Source organism: Dunckerocampus dactyliophorus, chromosome 2, assembly GCF_027744805.1.
Source record: "Dunckerocampus dactyliophorus isolate RoL2022-P2 chromosome 2, RoL_Ddac_1.1, whole genome shotgun sequence".
Lineage (NCBI taxonomy): Eukaryota > Metazoa > Chordata > Actinopteri > Syngnathiformes > Syngnathidae > Dunckerocampus > Dunckerocampus dactyliophorus.
This window is the reverse complement of record NC_072820.1, coordinates 12609597-12624993: the sequence shown is the minus strand read 5'-3', so window position 1 is coordinate 12624993 and position 15397 is coordinate 12609597. Positions and strand designations below refer to the sequence as shown.

Sequence of the window (15397 nt, the reverse complement as noted above, 5' to 3'; positions counted from 1 at the left end):
GCCACAGCCTGGCGGTGCCTTCAAGGAGCACCGCCTCCAGCCACAACACACCCTCACCAAAGGAGAAAAGTCATTAGTGATTTGAATTAAAAAAAAAATACAGTGGCCAGCATTGCAGGCTTTATCAAAACGCAACACTGTCGATAACAATCACGTGGATTATGAATAAAAATAATAAAATAATAATAAAATAGATGTAATGTGCAATAAATATCATACAGTACATACTTCATATGTGCAGCCAACTATGCGTATTAATATGTGTACCATACACTGTTCATATATATTTACAGTATTATTAGTAGCATTATTGAAAACTAACAACTACATCATATTTACGAATACATGGACAAATGCAGACTTAATTTTTTTTTGTTTGTGCATTTTATCTTTATACTCATGTAGGATTTACATGTTGTATTTAAATGTGTGTGTTATCTATCTATAAATGGTGTTAGTGGTTGCCATAGTGATATGTGTACATAATATTGTATATGAACAAATGTAGATGTTGATTGTATGTTTATTATAGCAAAAAATAAAATTTCATTTTGAAGGTATGGACATTTTTCCTGTTTCAACGCCGTTACACAAATATCGTGTCCTTGTTTATTTGAGAAAGTGCATTTTAATCTCTGGTTAAAATGTAATGAAACACCATGAATGCTGAATGCTGCTGCATTTTAATAAAGCTGAAATAATAGGGGAGGCAAAAAAAACAAAAACAAGTACAAGAACTGTTGAGCATATTTAGTAAAACGGGAAAAAAAAACAATATTATGATTTCCTCATCATTCTTACTTCCAGCCTCACATTTCATACAACTTCCTTGATTGAAAGCACTGGTTCATCAGTACACACCTCCACCTGCTTAATGTTGTTACAAAAAATACTTTACTGTATGCCAAAATATATCTGTACAGTGTTGATGCATACTCAAAGAACATACGATTAAAAACAGTAACAGTAAAGTCAACCGCGAAGTGCTAAGAGTTATTTTTTTATGTACAATTGTGGACAGTCGGGATCTAACAGTTAAGACAATATGCACAATAAGGTGATACTGGGATTGCATGGTTCCATTGCACAAGAAGGGATCACACTTTTTTGGATGTTGGCACAAAAAAAGGCCCCAAAATGAAGATGTACTCAAGCTGCGTATGGATGTTGAATTAGAAAAGCTACTCAAAGGCTGCTAGAAGCTGACTTTCCATTATATACACGTAAAATCAATATATGTAGTATCTTATGTGGCTCTGAATAAAATCTAAGTTATAAATAAAAAGTATTTTCCTGGTGCTTTTCAGGGACGCATTGATGATAATCAATCACTGGAAAGACATGGCAATCACTCTTCTTGGCACTTTACAACACTGAAACACATTTTTACATGCCTGTAGCAGCACAACGTGAATATTAAATCTGATTCCGGATCAGACAGGTTGGTCTGGTTCTAATCTGAATCCAAACTTCTTGAACAGGCGCAGATGAAATGACAAAAAACAAGCATAAGGCCACACATGATCACCTTACAGAAACCACACGGCCTCTTTAAGAGGCGGGACATTCACTTCAGAGGTTCAACTATAGGCATTGCTGGCCTATTATTCTTTTGTTTTGGCACGTGAGGAAACAATGGTGTCCATTTAAGTCCTATATCTGTGAACAGTGGTGCTACTTCAGGTGCATCTTTTTGGGTGTCCCCTGCTTCTTGCTCTGCCACAGATAGCTAGCAATGGTGACGGCGTCCACGCTGGCAGACATGGTTTTGGCCGGGATCTGGCTGAACTGCTTCCTGTCCGAGTTGTACTTATAAAGGCCCTCGATCATTTTGGCCGTGATAGTCTTGGGCCCGATGCCGGCCAGTCGTGTGATCTCCTCCGTTTCAGGGCAGTAGGCATACACCGACCTGAACTGGCAGCCGGCGTCGCGGAACAACACAAGGAAGTTATTAGCTTCAGATGTTTCCATTTCCTGCAGAGAAAGAATGGCAAAATGTCACTGTTGTGCTGTAGAATGTTATTGTAAAGGTCCCCTATTATGCAAACTTGACTTTTTAATGTTATGTAATGTTAACACTAATATGTATCCCTAGAGTCTGTTTATGACCACCAAACATGAGAAAAATCTCCCTCACTTGTTTGCTCCACTTTTGAAAGAAGAGGCACTTGCCTGAGGGTATTCATGGCATCATGAAGGAAAAACCTCCATCTCCAGCCGTGATTTTTAAACAAAAAAAAAATCAGGCTTCACTACACATCTTAAAATAAAGCCTAACGATGCCAACTATCAGCCACGGACATGGAAGCTGATCATTTTGTTTTTCTTTAGCAAATAGGCTAATCTAGAATGATGTTTTTGTTAAAATGTGAGTGTAATGTTAGCACTATAGCTCACATATCTCATGTTGCTAATGTTTGTGTCCTCCTGTCCTACTCCTTAATGTTACCTGGTGTATGTGATATATGGCATCTATTACGTTGGACAAGTGCAGCCTTACAGTGTACAGCAACCCTTCGTTTACCGTGATTAATTGGTTCCAGACTTGACCGTGATAAGTCAATTTCAAGTGGGAATTTATTTATTTATTCTATTTATTTATAAATAAAATATTTTTGTAGTTAGAGCATTGAAAACCTGTTTACGACCTTCTAAATAAGGTAGATCCATGCATTTTCTATGCCGCTTATCCTCACTAGGGTCGCGGGGGTATGCTGGAGCCTATCCCAGTTGACTTATGGGCTCTTATGGGTACACCCTGAACTGGTCACCAGCCAATCGCAGGGCACATTTATACAAACAACCATTCACACTCACATTCATATCTCTGGACAATTTAGAGTCGCCAATTAACCTAACATGCATGCATGTGGGAGGAAACCGGAGTACCCGGAGAAAATGCAAACTCCACACAGAGATGCCCAAACCGAGATTCGAACCCAGGTCTTCCCGATCTCCTGTCTGTGTGGCCAACATGCTACCCACTCAGCCACCGTGCAGCCTTCTAAATAAGATGTTTAACATTATTAGATTCCTCTACACATGAAATAACACCCCATATAGTCACCGTTACACTTGTGCCTGTTGTTAGATAATTCCAACCTGCAATAAAAGCCTGTTGTTCTGGCGATCAAGTGTGTGGCCTAATGATAGGCCATATTCAACCACAACTTATGAATTAATATTTTTTTTTAAACCGTGATAGAGTGAAGCCGTGAAATTTAAATTGCAAAGTGGCGATAGATGACTGTGTATTTACATACACATACAAAATGGACAAAGTGCGCAGTAGTGCTTCTTGGAGCCACACACTGTCTCGAAGACAGGCGTGAACAAACACAGCTCATTAGCATTGAAGCTACATACAAACAAAATGGTGTGTTACTACATGACCTTTTAAACTGTCTCCATTACAGCATCAAGGCTAGATTTTGGACAATACATTGGAATACACTATACTGGGACCATTGAGACTTATTTCAAATTGCTGAAAAATAATATAATATGGGGTCTTTAAAATTTAAACAAGAGGTCATACAACATACATCGAGGATCTTGTTTTTCTGCCCTTCGTTGACCTTTCCAGCCAGGCAGCAGTGGGACAAAGCATTCTGAATGATGTGCTTGTTGGATTTGGCACTAGGCTCCTTGTATAGTTTAGGTCCTGCATTGCAACAACAAAGTGTCAAACCAATAAAAGTCATATAGTAAACGTGTATGAATCCAATGAACAGAATGTTTAATACCTGTGTACTCAGTGTTGGAGGGAGTGGAGGAAGTGGTTGAATCATTTTCCCAGTCCTTCTCACCGTTACGACTACCAGCAGAGGGGCATGAAGAAAAACCCTCTGCAGAGTCAGGCCTGGAGATAGCAACAGACAAGCAATGAATGGGAGATAGACAGTGGGATGATGGGAATGTAAGACACTGACATAACAGTCTGCGTGTTAGCTTGCATTATATCGTTCTCCAGAGCTGTGCAGTGACAGAAATGCGTGTTCAGCCAAGCAAAGAAAATCATGGCTTCTGTTAGGTTGTGAAGTGCAGCCAGCACAAAAAGGACAACAAAGAGCAGCAAGAGACTTCAGAAGAAATAATGGGCTAAATAAATAAAAGAACCAAATGAGCTACTTGTACATTATGCCTGTGTTCAACTATAACCAGGATGATAATGTGAATGACAAGGTGGAGCCACAGTACTAACCAAAAGCAGTGCTGATATACTACATAGTATGACAACTGACCTTCCTTTTCTTTCTTTAGGGGAGTTTAGAAAGAACGGGACATGAGAAGGAGCTACTTTATTGCTTCTGATGGAAGCATGCAATAGAGGGAAAAGGAGAAAAGGATACAACAGAGCTTTGTAAAATGTAAACAACTCATCAAGCCTATAATAGGAAACAATTCCAGAACAAAATCATTTATGAAAGAAATATTGGCTCTAGCCCATAGTAAGTCACATTAGGGATGTGTACCTTTGACATTTGAACCAATACGGTACTGATACTTGGACCTAGGAATCGATACCGGTACTCAACAGTACCAATTTTCGGTACTTTTGTGTGTGTTTATGTGGTAATAAATGCTAATTTACTAATTTCATTAAATAACTCTTTTTATATCTTTTTTATTATTTATTTTTTTTTAGATTAGAATATATAAACTTGTTTATATATCTTGTTTACGTGTGCCATCTTGCTTATGTGTGTTCCACAGCGGAAGAAGATGTGAGCGTCTTAATTATTTTGATAAATACAAAACTGGAATGGAAACAGGGTCCACCCAGACCTTCTGAAAATAACAAGGTTAGTTTTCAGCATAATTGATGAATTCAATTTTAATTGCCCAGCATTAGTAGGAATAAAATACAGTGTTGCTGAATTAATATGTAATTTTTTAACCAAAAAGAACAACACAAACAATTTTCAATTGGAAAGGACAGAAAGACATCCTTACCTGTAGGTCTTCTTGTTATCTGCATGGTTACTTTCATTATCAGTCAGATTCAGAGAGGCCAAAGAAACACTCGATACTGAGTAGCCTCGAGGACGCACCCCTGCACAGAAAGATCTCAGAGGTAAAGTATCATTCCACATCATTGCATGAGGTGTGTGGTTGATGTCACGCACCCGTTGGTCTCACTGGGGGAGTGGAGGACTCCATGACATCCCTGTGGATGGACTTGGGCCGAGGTTTCTTCTTGAGACTTCCACATCGAGGCTTGATGACCTCATCCATGTCCTCCATCAGCTTGAGCTGCTTCCTCCTCAAATACTCGTTCCGGATGTATTCTCTCCTCGCCTTCTCCTCATCCTTTTTCAGCTGTTCTTCTTCTGCTTTCAACCTAAATGACAAGACAACACAAGGTAAAACCTCCAAATTTCCAATTTAAAATATATTTCACTCATGTTCACTGTTGGGAGTAACATCTTACAAAGGTAACGCAAACTTAATTATAGCCACTCACTTTTTGCTGTAAAACAGTAATTCTTGTAGTAGACCAAAGCAAAGCATGTCACTTTGTTAGCAACTGAGGTTGTTTACAATTCTATAAAGCAATAAAAGCAGATGTGTGCTGATGTGTAATATTGTGAAAACGTGCAAATGTTCAATAGAAAGTAAGCCTCTTAAGATTAGTGTCATTTGTAATCTGTTATTTTGGCACTGATGTCTAATTAAAACCCCTCAATGTATTAAAAGTAAAATTTGGCCGTTTGGTGACTCAAAAGTAACACAGAAGTAGTGTGATTTATATATTGTAATATACCTAATTACGTTCAAACTTCTACAAATGGTTTGAAAGAAAACCAAAAAAACGACAGGGCGTTACAGACCGTGCCGCTTCCTTCTTCTGCTCCTGGTCCTGCTCTTGTTGTTGCTTCTTCTCCTGTGCCTCCCTCTCCCTCCTCAGCCTCTTCTCTAGCAGAGCTGCTTTCTTTGCTGCCATGTCCTCCTCCCCTTTAGCATCATCCTGGGGAAAAATATCATCAGAATGCGTAAGAAAGGCTTGAGGAATGATACCTCTGAAAGTTTTGAAACCCTGTTTCAATGCCAGTGTTGTATAAAGCATAATAGAGATACCGGGAAAAAAATTAAGCCACAGCTGATGTCATGCAAGAGCAAGCTAGTTAAAAGTGAATCAACAGCACCAATGCTGGTTAAAGCCAAAGAGTGCAGTCCATTTTGCCTCAAGCGTTTCAAGACACATGGCAGTACAGATTGAATGCAACACTGGTAACCTTCTGTCATCATAAAGCTCTTGTGTCGTTACAATAAAACTTTACTCATCAGTCTGGCCCAGATTGATGTACAATGCAGTATTGTCTGCGATGAAGTCATGGCTCAACACACACATCTCTGCACATGTTGTGCCAAGCTCATAAAGTGTGGGATTCTTCCCCTCACTGCTTCTTGCAAACAGGACTGTACGGCAGTGTTAATAATGAGTACAAGTATATCACTTGTGATTACACGTTCAAAGTGGCTCCCAAACTTGGTCCCAATGAGAGCTGCAGTGTAATACACAGTGTATCTCAACAATGGTCCAACAACATTTTTCATCTAATTGTTAAATTACCTAATGCTGACCCATTTGCTAAGGACAGCACACAAGAAATGAACAAGAACAGTGATTGCTCCAGCTCACCTTGAAGAAGAATCCACAGCACATCTTTTGGTCCTCTCCAGTTTCTCCACTTGCCTCCTGACCTTGGCTCTCTGCAGGCCACAATCCAGACATTGTCACCTCCAACAATTCTCTCTTGTCCTGAGGGTCTCCTTTCACCCTGCCGCCTTGGATCTCAGACGTTGGCTGAAACAACACCTCTGAAGTTCTTGATTGCTTCACATCACCGTTCCTCAGAGGAGCTTCATCAGGCTTAGCTGATACTTCTTCCTTCTCTTTGGCTGTGGGAGTGCCTGCACCCTTATTGGCCGCTATCTCATCTTTGTCCTTAGTGTTTTCTTTGCCCTCCTTAGTCTCTGGGCTTTTGCTATTCCCAAATCCCTCGTCGTGACTCAGGTATGCAAATGAAGTGGTGTGTGTTTGGCTCGACGTGAACCTCCTCAGTCTCGGTAAACTGTCAACTGAAGTGGGGGTGTTGAGCATTCGGCTAATAGGCGTGATCTTCAGTTCGTTGGGCCGCGGAGTCCTAGGTGTTCTGGCGTGGAAGGAGGCCGGACGACGCTTGATGCCAGAAGAGGGTCGACTCGGAGGATTTGCAGAGCCGGACGAGGACAAGATAGGAGACAAGGAACCCACTGATCCTCTGGCTGATCCTCGGCCTGTGACACTGCTGCTACGCAACTCACGGAGCTGCCTGGGGAGGGAAAACACACAGGTGATTTAGGTTGCATTCACACTTAAAAAAAGATACTTTGGTCACTTCACATTCACAGCGGTACTTTTTACATGGGACCAAAGGCTGCAAGGTAAGGAACAGGAACAGGAAGGTAAAGAACTTGAGTGACATATTACCCACATAGTAATAAAAAAAAAGCTTACATTTCACAAAAAGCTTCTAAAATACAAGCGTGCCATTGTCACACACACAGAGGGAGAAAGCAGAGCAGAGAGGCACCACTTCCATCAAATTTTCTCTTACATATTTGTAATTTCTGCATTTTCACACTGGTCCATGTCTTTGGTACATGTAGCGTTCACATTTGAGCTCAAGTGAACCAAACCACGCCATTGTTGATTTCCAAGCCCCTGATGAGTAATGATGCCCCCTTTTCACTCGGGAGTTTAGTGCAGAATATTTGGTCTACCTGTGTGGAGATGGAGCAGGGGGGGGGATGACCCAGGCTTGTTGCTGTTGGTCCCTCATAGCCATGATCCTCTCCTGTTGCTGAGCCAATCGCTGCATCTCCGTCTGCAGGAAGCCGAGTGACGTGTTCAGCCTCTCGATGGAGCGAGTGTATTCTGCCAGGTCTGTTTCCCCTGGGGTCATACCTGTATCACAGTGAATGAGTGTGATGAGACACTAATTTGACATATGAAACCCTCAAGGAAAATAACACTGTAAAAGTGATGACATTGGGTACACTTACACAATCTAATAAGATCTATATCAAGAGTTGTCAGTTTTTTTTTTCTTTTTTTAATAAAATAATAATGCTCTTTTTTAATTGATAGCCTCCACTTTAATGTTAGTGAAACAACTGGCATATTGTAAGAAAAAAATGACATCATATTACCATTATCTTAAAATTAGCAGCATAGCTCCTCTTCTGTTTGCTAACTTGATAACACTTTTAACACTTGACAAGTGATAACACTTGAGATACTTTTTTTCCAGCGGGTCTCTGTATCGCCAGGTCACTGGTAGGTGTGACTGACAGGAAGAAAAGCTCTGACTCGCTTAGGGAGTAGTCATTTGGGGCCACCTTCAGGTTTGCATGTATAAATCTCTGGAATATAAGACAACTCGTCTTTGAGACTTTTTTCTAAGAAATATTGTCTTTTTTGGTGTCAGTATGTTAATACTTGTTTTTCTACCTCCTCCATCTTCACAAGGAGATTTGGGAGCAGCACCATCAGGCTTGCATCTCTCCGCCCTTTCCATGCTGCTCTGGCTGGTGTCCTTTGAGGGCGGTAGCGGCTGTGTCGAAGGCGTTCCTCCTGAGCTGGGACCGAGTGGGTTTGTCACTCCTTTTCTTCTTACTACATTCAGAAAGGCTGTTCTGCCCATCTTCTGCCGATGGCGGGTGAATGCTTCCTCCACCTACGAAGAGGGTGTTATGACTTCTCCAAGTGAGGACTGTCAATTTTGACTACTTTTCTTCATTTGTTACCTTCTTCTTCTGGGCTTCGATGGCTCTGCGCTTCTCCTCAAGCTTCATCCTCAGCTGGATCATCTCTGTGGCTATCAGGTGGGAAGGGTCTCGAGGAGAAGGTGTGACAGAAGAAGGTGAGGTGATTGGCAAAGGGGGTGTAATGATCTAGGAAAAGAGAGAGCAATCATTAACTGAAGCAACACCAATGGGACGATGAAGATGAAGTAACACACACCTGTGAGTAAATGCTTTTTGCAGGGTGTTTAGATGCTGTGTTGACATCTGAACCCTCTGGTGTGGTTCCTCCACTGCTCCTTCCCTCCAGCTTCCTGAACTTCTGCTCAGCAAAGCTCGTCATACGCACCATACCGCCGGTGGAGCCCCCAGAGGACGAGGCGGGGCTCATAGTGTGAGATCTGGGCAGTGTGGGTGCCGAACTGGGACATGGGCTGCTCCTGTCCTCTCCATCTCCTCTGCCACTGCTTGAGTCAGGGTTAGACTCACCCACCCCTTTACGCCTTCCTTCCAAATTCCTCTCCCTGTCAGGCAGAGGACATGAGCGAGTCATAGCCTCACAGTCTGGGTCTATATCCGAATAGTCTCTAAGGGAAGAATCCTCATCCAAGCTTTGGATGTCCTCTGTCCTCACATGGATGCCCGTGTCAACGTCATCAGTCGACACAGAATTAGGGTCGTGGTCATTGAACCGGGCTTTAGCTGTATCTGGGTCGTCTCCTTGACCCCAGGCCTCCGGAGGTCCTGAAGGTTGTGCATCATGGAGAAAGAAGCCATGGTCTCTGTCTCCCATGCCAAGGCTGGCATGGGGTCTTTCTGTGTCATGGATAATCTTCAATGCCTCCTCAATGCTCGGAGGGGTCGAGGGGCTGGTTTGGCCACTGTGGTCACCATGGTGATTGGAAGGGTTGTGGTTGCTGTCTGGGATGACTCCATTGGGATATCTAGGGTTAGAGCAGATGGCACATTAAAGCTTTAGGCGCAAATACAGTACAGTAATACCTCGTTTATCCCGCTTAATTGTTTCCAGACCCCACCGTGATAAGTGAATTTCGAAGTAGGATTCCTTATTCATAAATCAAATATTTGCGTAGTTACAGCAAAGAAAACCTGTTTACAACCTTCTAAATGTAGTTTTATTAGAGCCCTCTAGACATGCAATAACACCCCTACAGTCACCCTTACACTCATATTACCCAACATAGGGGACATAATCAAGAGAAAATAAGCCATTTGGATGTGTGGAGGACAGGAAGTAACATCGGAGGTTCAGAGCTAAGTTTTGGCTTGGTGTGGATTATGACCGCAACAGTAGCCTGTGTTATTATTATGATCATTATTTTACGATTATTATGATATTATTGTGCCTGTTGTGAGATAATTCAAATCTGCAATAAAAGCCAGTGATCAAGTGTGATGCTTATGTGCCTCACCAATCATTAACATTACTGATACCACTGACACCTTCTGATGAGTCTTGAATACTACATAGCATCACATCTTTGAATGCATCTTCTGAATGCCTTATGTATTATATATTTAGTTGTTTTCGCCATTTTTATGCTTGAAAATGCGTAAAATTTGCTTAAATATGAATTTTGTTTTCCTAATAATGGGCCATATTCAACCATAAAGCAGTATGATTAATAATTACCATATTTTTGATAAGCAGTCATAAAGTGAGGCCACAAAATTCCTACTGCGATGTGGCGAGGGACAACTGTACTGTGCAAAAGTGTTAAAAGTGAAAAAAAAACTACAAATGGACTGTATTTGCATTTGTATGTCCATCTTTTTGTTAGTTTCATTCTTTGTCAGCCCTGCATTGTGAATTGCAGCATTGTCCAGTCATTACCACACAGATGAGGGCCTTCAGTCATGAGGGATGCCCCTGCAACATCTCCACATAGTCAGCTGCCGTTTGACGCTCCTGCACAACCTGAAGCGGCATTGTTCCATTGAAGAAAAAAACAGCCCCTGACGGCGCCCCCTCCACTGTGCCGTGTGCAAAAGCATCTCAGGTGGGATCTCTTTGTTGTGCGAGTAATGTTAGAATCCACCAGGACCGTCGTCAAGGTTAAATTTTTTCTTATCAGACAGCAAAACTTTCTCCCAGTTGAAGAAGACGAGGCCTTTGAAGACGTTTTTTGTTCTTAAAAACCTTCACTCACAGATGACATTAATACATCTGCATCACAAAAATGCCTTCTCAAAAAAATCAGACCTCACAAAACGCTTGGTGTTATACATTCGTCTCCCGCCGTATTCCTATGCACTGTCGCCTGTGCGTTCATGTGTATGTGACGAAGACACTCGCATCTACTTCCGCAACGAAGCGCCGCGGCCATCTTGTTTGCGTATGTGTTCCACAGCGGAAGAAGACGCATGTGTCTTCTTCACATTCACATGAACGCACAGGCGACAGTGCACAGGGATACGGCGGGAGACACATATAACTCAGAGCTTTTTGTGAAGTTTGAGTTTTTGAGAAGGCATTTTTGTGATGCAAATGTAGTAATCTTTTGAACGCATATTGTTTTTAGAAGCCAAAGACTTTACTTAATTGTCCCCAGAAACTAAGCGGAACTACATTCTTCATCACAGAAATCTGACCAGAACTGGACTTAGACCAAGTGGGAGGTAAGTCTCTGTTATTGGACTACAAAGCTGATGGGGATGTCATACAACTTCATGTCAGAAAATCCAAACTATCCCTTTGTTTGTTTGCAATAAATTGCTTACTTAATTTTTTTTGTCTCACTCCTATTTCTTCTTTTTGCATTTTGAAGCTCTACAAAGAACTTCCTTAAGATCCAACAGTGCAAAAAGTCTTAACATTTTGATCAGGAGTGTATTTTTAGTGTAATCCTGCTGATTGTGTCTGTCCCTTCTAATCTCGGTTTTGCTGTCAAAATGACAGAAAAAGTACATTAATACAACATTTGTGGTGCCCTAAGACTTTTGCACAGTAGATGCACAGTAGATACAGTAGGTACAAAATTTCCTTCACCAGTTAATGAAACATTCTTTTCAATTTAATTTTACATTTAATTTATTTTAATTAATTATATAAAATGTTTGATGTGTTTTCTAAATTTTTTTTTGATAATAACAATACATTATATTTGGATAACATTTTTCTAAGTAGTCAAAGGCGCTTATTAGTTTGTCAAATCTATTGTTGATAAATCGCATCTTGAAGCAATTGTGACAAAATGAAGTGCACTACTTGGTTACAACCAGCAGGGGCACTGTTGGTTGACTCAGCTAGTTTGCCATCTAGAGAAGGCGCCACCTATTGGAACTTGAGCTACTGTACATCCTCGCTATCGCTACTATTCAGCCATTAATCTTCTCAATATGAAACTAGCATGGCAACAGAGGTCAGAACAGTCAGAGAGAGATTCTCCCATCACTACTGTTTAAAAAAATATCCGCTAAATTTACCCAATTTTCACACTCAACCTTAGTTGATTACACACACAATGTCATTTTACCTGCTTTGGTTCTTGATAGAGAACGTGTTGTTCCTGCCCAGGGGTCTGCGGGGGGTGAAGTCTTCATCCTCCTCTAGGATGTGTCTGCTCTGCCCGTTTACGCTGACGGGCGCAAGGGACACGTGGCGCTTCATGCCTCCTCGAGGTGCATAGTGAACTTTGAAGCTGAGGCCATCGCTGCTGGCGGAGCGGGTCATACCACGGATGCAGGGAGCCTCACATGGTGGCACTGTGGCATCTGCATCCAGAGGAATCTCAAAGGATATTCCCCTTGTGGAAGAGCTGAAGGAGGGAGAAATATGTTAGTAAAAATACCAATGCATTTGAAATAAAACAGTTAATTATAAGTTGAACCAACCGTCTCTCTTGTGGCCAAGTCCCAACACAGCCATCCACAAATGACATGGAGGTAGATCTCTTCATGACACCTAATTCAGAAAAGAACAATAAACGTGACAAATATCACAATATCTGTTTTTCAAAGTGATATATTATGATCAGGCCACCTTTCACAATAAATTAGTACAACTATGGATGCAAATTGCAGCATAAAGCCACCCAAGCTGCGCTGTGACTGTCAGCCAGTAGAGGGAGTCATGCATACAGAACAACATTCAAAGGATTGTAAGTATTGTATTTACAATTACTAATTAAAAAGAAACAGTTACCTTCATCAATGATGTCCTCTGGGCTGTCAGGTCTGTCTACATAAGTCTGCTTGGACACAGGAGCCATATTTCTGCAGGATGTTAGAACCTCACAGGCTGCAGAGTTGGTGAGTTCACTGTTAGTTGTTGTGCCAAATGAACAAAGAGCATACTGATATTGTCATCAATTGTTACGTTGCACACTATACCATTCGGGTCAAAGACTCTGGGCTGTACAAATGAGGGTTTCACCACTTCAAACCACCAGAAAAGCTCAGCCAGGAACACCAGGTAGTTGCTCTGCAAAAACACACAGTTGCACACATTTAATGCAGCAGTTATGCAAGTCAGTCTGCACAAACTACAAATACAATAATAAAAATTAGTTAGCTGATGTTTCAGTGCAATTGACAAAAATGAAAGTAATTTCCAAAATGTGTCTTATTTAGATTCCACCTCTTAGTCCTCATGTTTAAGGACGCTGGATTATCACACTGTTCTACAAGACATTTGACTGATCTATTAGGTCAAGCCTCGTGTTGCTAAGTAACTGGACAAGAAGCGAGAACACGTGTACTGGAATATCTCGACAGTACATGTTTTATTGTTTGGCTTGTTCAATGACAAACCTCCTAACATCTGTAAAAAACACCATCTGAGAATAAGTTAAATACATGCACAGATGGATGCATAAAGCGTGAAATTTTGTTAATGTCAAATGCATTCATACATGAAAGCCTCTGGAGACCTGTGTCCAACTGTCCAAAATTGTCTTTTACAGGGAAAAAAACATACTTTTCTTTGTCTTTCATTTAAAAAAATCATTGTTTTATGTAGGTTTGTTCAATTTTTAAACATAATGCAATAATATTCATCATCAACAACTTGATTTCAGACACATACTGTACATGGTCCATAAAAAATTAAAGACAAATCAGACATCACCAACAAGACACAGTAAAAGATTGGTTACCCATTGCTACATAAGGTAAGGCGGCAGTGTTTCCACAAACTAGAAAAGAACCTGACCAAGCTTTGTACAGGATTGGTCAGAGTATATAGGATACTATTTACAGAGTTTGTAACCCTAACCCTAACCCTATCATAGCCTGCACATACATTTGTACATTAGGTTTCGTAGCAAGGCAGCACTGGTTGGTACAGCAGCCTGAACAAAGATTTGACTGGCACTTGTCCAGCGGAGCAGCTTAAGCAGCATCCTCATACCATCATTGTACGTCACCTGAAGTTTATGCATACTGCTTTTCCTATAATGCCGCCACAAGTGGCCACTATACATAGGAGTACCATACAATACGCTATGAAAAGTGCTCAGATACTGATGACAGAGAACTTACAAACAAGCATGTTAGTTTGTGCATACTGATACAACACGGTCTGTAAATGTCTCTGAATGGTCAGCGGATACGTAGTAGCCCAAGTACTTCACCTCATCATTATCATCTGAGGATGTTGTCTGACAGAGAGAAGTCAGTTGAAGTTAGTTTAAGTTAAAAAGTCAGTTTAAGTTAAGAAAGTTAGTTTAGTGTCCTCTTTAATCCTGGTCATGATGTTGCTCTTTTTAAAATTGTATTTACATCAAAGACCAATCCACACTGCCTGAACAACTGCTGTAGACCAGCACTGTATAGACAGAAAATCACTAGATTGTCAGCATAAATCAGGTGGTACCTGTAGCCAATCCTGCGTTCATTCAGCAGTTTGGATAAATCATCCATACACATGTTAAAAGACAGGGAGACAAAATGCTGCCTTGTTGCACGCTGTTACTAAAATAAAATGATGATACAGAGTTTCCCCATTTAACAGACATAGACTGGTGAGCATACCATCCATCCATCCATCAATTTTCTATGCCGCTTATCCTCACTAGGGTCGCGAGGGGTATGCTGGAGCCTATCCCAGCTGACTTCTGGCGAGAGGCGGGGTACACCCTGGACTGGTCGCCAGTCAATCGCAGGGCACATATAGACAAACAATCTTTGGACGTTTGTGTATTGACCTTGACTAATAATAATTCCATCCTACTACTTGCTAAATTCAGGGTTTCCGCTACAAGTAATGGATCGTGGCACAGCGCCACAGTAAAATAAAAGCCGCCACACCTTGAAAATTATTATTATTATTATTTTTTAACGTGAAAACAATGTTACGTAATACAGCGTATGAATGGACATACTGTATATGCTATGTCAGCGGTGCCCATTACGGCGATCACAAAGGTAGCGTTGGTTGCATGTCACCTACATCATAATCGTTGGCACTTGACAGATTAGGAGAGAAAGAAAAGGCAGAGAGAAACGTTTTTAAAGTTAATTAATGCATTTCTTGTTCAAGCCTGTGAAAACAACCCTAATGTTGACATTATTACCGGCAGTAAATTTAAATATATATATTTAAAAAAATGCCGCCACAGCGACACAGCAATGGCACGACACA

General features: G+C 41.1%; 1 protein-coding gene across 4 annotated transcripts in view; it reads right to left on the bottom strand.

The window, feature by feature from the left end:
- Positions 1-662: 662 nt before the first annotated feature.
- The window catches only part of camsap2b (calmodulin regulated spectrin-associated protein family, member 2b), a 42165-nt gene continuing 27430 nt past the window's right edge, over positions 663-15397 (bottom strand). For 3 of the 4 annotated variants that reach the window (XM_054766207.1, XM_054766198.1, XM_054766222.1), the window contains 16 exons: positions 13147-13237; positions 12959-13054; positions 12649-12718; positions 12291-12572; positions 9014-9737; positions 8797-8943; positions 8501-8726; positions 7771-7954; positions 6647-7319; positions 5835-5971; positions 5130-5344; positions 4957-5056; positions 4245-4310; positions 3747-3862; positions 3546-3664; positions 663-1974 (listed from right to left, as the gene is read on the bottom strand). In XM_054766207.1, coding sequence (XP_054622182.1) covers positions 1675-1974; positions 3546-3664; positions 3747-3862; positions 4245-4310; positions 4957-5056; positions 5130-5344; positions 5835-5971; positions 6647-7319; positions 7771-7954; positions 8501-8726; positions 8797-8943; positions 9014-9737; positions 12291-12572; positions 12649-12718; positions 12959-13054; positions 13147-13237 — 3546 coding nt within the window. In that variant the 3' untranslated portion in view covers positions 663-1674. The remainder of the gene's footprint in view (positions 1975-3545; positions 3665-3746; positions 3863-4244; positions 4311-4956; positions 5057-5129; positions 5345-5834; positions 5972-6646; positions 7320-7770; positions 7955-8500; positions 8727-8796; positions 8944-9013; positions 9738-12290; positions 12573-12648; positions 12719-12958; positions 13055-13146; positions 13238-15397) is intronic. The other variant, XM_054766214.1, reaches the window with a different exon arrangement.